This window comes from Morus notabilis, unplaced genomic scaffold, assembly GCF_000414095.1.
Source record: "Morus notabilis unplaced genomic scaffold, ASM41409v2 Scaffold698, whole genome shotgun sequence".
In the NCBI taxonomy this organism is placed as follows: domain Eukaryota; kingdom Viridiplantae; phylum Streptophyta; class Magnoliopsida; order Rosales; family Moraceae; genus Morus; species Morus notabilis.
Window position 1 is genome coordinate 487,745 of NW_010358448.1, and position 4,474 is coordinate 492,218.

The 4,474-nt window shown below is 35.8% G+C and overlaps 1 protein-coding gene across 1 annotated transcript in view; it reads right to left on the bottom strand.

The window, feature by feature from the left end:
* Nucleotides 1-2,000: 2,000 nt before the first annotated feature.
* LOC21403614 (50S ribosomal protein L17) overlaps nucleotides 2,001-4,474 on the bottom strand; it is a 3,059-nt gene continuing 585 nt past the window's right edge. The window contains exons 4-7 of the mRNA XM_024161995.1: nucleotides 4,451-4,458; nucleotides 3,248-3,339; nucleotides 3,087-3,164; nucleotides 2,001-2,628 (exon numbers count right to left, since the gene is read on the bottom strand). Coding sequence (XP_024017763.1) covers nucleotides 2,478-2,628; nucleotides 3,087-3,164; nucleotides 3,248-3,339; nucleotides 4,451-4,458 — 329 coding nt within the window. The 3' untranslated portion in view covers nucleotides 2,001-2,477. The remainder of the gene's footprint in view (nucleotides 2,629-3,086; nucleotides 3,165-3,247; nucleotides 3,340-4,450; nucleotides 4,459-4,474) is intronic.

Consider the following 4,474-nt stretch of genomic DNA (forward strand, 5'->3'; position numbering starts at 1 on the left):
AAGTGGGGAAACCAATAACTTTATTACAAACACAAAAGTTACAAAAGGACAAAAACTTCCGACCATTGCCGGTAGAAACCTCCGGTGAAGGGCATTCGGCCAAAGGACCATCGAGGAAGACATCCAGTGAAGAGATCTCAGTCACCAAGTGAAAAACTCCCCTGAGAAAGGAGATCGCTCATTCAGCTTTCAAGCTCTTAACCGGTTCAAATCTGCTCAAACAGAGCCACCACAACATACACCACCACCACCACCAATGAGAAGCCCACAACGAGACGAGTCAGATGACCAAATTTCACAGCCGGGAGTCCGGTGATGTGCCCAAAAGTGGTGTTGGAGCTCCGGCCAACCTCTACTCTCTAAGGACTTTCTCACTCTCTTTCTAACTCTCTCTTAAAAATAAAAATAAAAATAAAAACTAATACGTATTCCTAGTAGGTTACCATAATTGGAATGTTGGACACCTAAATGACTGCCATATCTACCTAGATATGGTGATTTTATTTTATTTTTTCTCCTTTTATTTTTGTGTTTTTTTTTTTACCTATCCTTTATTTTTCTGATTTAATAAGTAATATCAATTAGTGGGGAGTGCTTTTGGTTTAAGGACATTTTCAAAGACTATTTCACCAAACACAAAGCAATAACAACAATATATGTTTCTCAAGTAATAACTAAAACCAAATTTGATCACAATCTTTTCATTTTTTTTTTGGTTGTTGTCAAGAACTAAATATCGCAATCTGTCTTTTGAACAAAAGAAACAGAAGAAAAAGAAATATCGCAATCAAGTACATAATGAAATGACAAATTTCCTACTTTTAATGCTTCTTTGGAATAAAATTAAGGGAAGGATGTTGAACAATCAACACATCAAACAAAAAGTGAAATCTCATTAGAAAGGCTATAAGAGCCTAATTAGAAAGCTTTATTATCACAGATATAATCATGAAACTAGGAAGCTTTAACTTCAAAGCATAACCAATAAAAATGTTGGATAAGCCTAAAGGGACACGTGACAGTTGGATAACTACACTGAAGAAAATGTTTTTGTGATGAAAAAGTAGGTAATATATATTGGAGAGGTACTTATAATATATATGCTGTCACTGTATTGATGGAAACCGTGCACCCATCGCCATGTATCTCCTTCTTACTCCATCTCATGCAACTTTTATAATAACAATAATATATATATATATATATTGCATGTGCATTTATATGCATGTATATGTGTATGTGTGTATTTATATTTTCTTAGTAATATAATAGCATAAATTGAGCTGTAGTAGAAAAGGGACAAGAAAAAGGAATAAAAATATAGTAGCAGTTGTACGTACGCATATTTCTTGTATTGGAAGCTAAAAAACCGAAAGGCAGAGACATTGCCATATCTGTCATTGTTCGTAAGGAAGCAACCTTGACCATAAAACTAATTAACATGCTTTGTAATTTGTCTTGTTCTTTGGTTTGGTTTAGTGGCGTTTTGTGGTCCTTTCAGAGACCACTTTTGATAAGGAAGTTGGCAAGAAGAATTCTCTGAAATTTTGTTTCACGTGGAAAAAAAAAAAAAAAAACAAATAAATGTATGTTTTCATGATATAACGTTGCAAATTTCTTTCTAAACGTTAACAAAGACTTGTTGTTCTCTTTTAAGCCTCATTGTTTTACTGGTCTCTCAAAAAGTTTAGCGAGGGAATTCAGAAATCGGAATTGGAAAAATTAGAAGAGAAGTTCAGTGTGGAAATGCACCTAATTGTAAAGAGAAGTGCATGATAAGTTCCGATATGGACAGAAGTAGGTGAAGTTGATAAATTGGTGAGGACCAATAAGAAGGGGCCAAAAAAAAAATAAAAATAAAAAATTGTTCCAGAGTAGTGATAGAATACTTGGTGAATGCATTCTGGTATATGCAGGTTTAGATCTTTGAACTCTCAAGATGTCATTTTTCTTAGAAAAATACAAGTGTTTATTTGGATTCCCCATTATCACAGATGCAAAAATTATAATTTAGCAACAGAAGCACTCCCTCTGCAAACTGCTCTACCCACCCAATCAGTCCCGCCATGGCGGAATCACATCATAACCCACTAATTGTTGGGCGGTGCAGGTTGAACCCGCCAATAGAGGTGGACAGTTTCCGGTTGACCATGCACTCCTAACCTCTTATGTGCTATGGCCTGATAATGGCTTCTTTTGATAGATTCGGCCAAACTCAGGAGGAAGCAGAAAACGACACTTTGGTTAGGCCTTTCTGATCCGTCTGATCCTTTATAAGCCCTTAACTTCGAAGCTACGTGGAATGAATAAATGGGCATACACATCGCGCAATTGAAATGCTTATTAAACATCTGAAAATGGATGAGAATTTCAGAATTACAATGAAATCCTTTCACTCGAAACATTGTAGTTTATAATTCCAAGAAACGGAAGCTATTCCATATAGGGTATGAAAAATGAACTCCAAAAGCTTGTAGTCATTTCTCATCCTCGGAGCTTTTTTCTTCTTTTGGAGGAGCATACTGTCTGCACAGCTTGGATCTTGTCCATGGATCCATAGGCGGTCTTTGGGGTGGTTGAGGTGTTGGGGGTTTAGATTGTCTCAGTTCATTTTCTCTGTCAACAAACCTACATAAGCAGAAGAAATAGATAGTTAAAAGGCAGGCCAAACTCGGTGAACAACAACAAAAACCAAATCTGTCATCAAACGATAAAGATAGCAGCCTAAAGGAAAGAGACTCGTTTGCCTCTCCGGTTGCTGTGGTCTATCCACTCAATCTTTAGGGTTTAGGGTTTCTCACTAAAGGAGTTTATCCTAGTACGTGTAGAAAGCATTTCTTATGCTGCTCAGCAGAAAGACAAAATGAAGCTACATGTTCAGCTTGTCCAGATATTTTCCATCTCTATCCCAAAAATACTATGTACTAGTCAACACTCTATAGAGTTGAAGGCAGCACAACTGAGATAATAAAATTGTCAAAAGTTTCACGGTCCATCTGATAAAAAACCATGGCTATACCTAGATAAGATTGCAAAACAAATGTCTGAATCGAACAAGAATATCCATAATGAAATAATGGTCTTACTCAATATAAGCCATTGGTGCAGCATCACCAACTCTTATACGAGTCCGAAGCAATCTTGTGTATCCACCTGCTCTATCTCTGCAATGCAACAACCAATCAGTGTAACAGTTTTTAAAGAGAAGATGGTAAAAAAAAAAAAAAAAACTAGTTCGAAAATTTACTTGTATCGGTAGGCCAGTTCTGTAAATAACTTGTGAAGGACATCATCTCCTCGCACAAAAGCAGCAGCACGCCTAGCAGCACACAAAGAGCCCTGTGATCATTTGGAAAGACAATGAATTGATTGAAAACCGACATTTGAAAAAAAAAACAAAAAAAAAAGAATGAATGAAAGAAAGAAAATGTTGTTGAAAAAAAAAAAACCATCTGAATACGAACATATCACTACTGTTACATTTAACTTCAGTAAGGAATGGAATTGTCGCATTTTGATTATCATAATATAATTCTGCTTATTATAAATTGTTTTTATTTCTCTCTGCTTCTTTTTATATTTTTAACCCTTCTTCAGCAGACGGCATGTAGATACTTTAGAGTCCTACTCCTTGTAGAAGGTGTCAATATGTTGTTTCACAAATCCCTTTTGCTTTCAACTTCTCCCACTTTGCAGCTTCTCCCTACATTCGAAGCCCTTGCTTCCACCATTAATCAATTTCAAAAGAAAAAAGCCGATAACAGCAACAATTACCCTTGCTTCCACAGCTTCTTTATGTTTCTTATTTCTCCGGGTAAAATGCGTTTATTGCAATGACAGACTACAAATCTATTGCAGAATTTCCACGAGGAATGGACCAAGAGTGAGATATTGATCACAATGGCTTCTCGTGTCGGGGTGAGTAACACTTAGTTCTTAACAACAAAAGCAGCCATATCCTATTTAAGAAGTTAAGTAAACAGCTTCTGCTTTCTGAGACTTTTATCCTGACTTCCCATATTCCCCCTTTATATAATTCTCTCATCCACATTCATATTCATCTCTGGATGCTTCTTTCTGCACAAGTCCCTTATAACAAAGACTAAGTAAGAAGAGAGGTTCCGATCTTCATCGATATCTTTGAGAAAGAAGAAATGTATCCGCTTTCACCGCTCTAATCCTTAAAGCAAAAGACACGTGATCAATTCTGGGGGTTCAAGAAGTTGTTTTCAGTCAAACTTAACTGTGTTTGTTTAACTGTGTTATAAAAATGTGTAAGAAGGGTGTTCATATAAGGAACTAGGAAGGAACAAAGCTTTCAAAACCATCATAAAGCACACAGATTTGAGATCCCATATATTATATATATATATATATATAACGAAAAAATAAAATAAAAGTTATGAAACAAATATCAAAATAATAGCTGAAATTGATAGAAATGGCAAACCTCTTTCCACAGTTGGACCATATT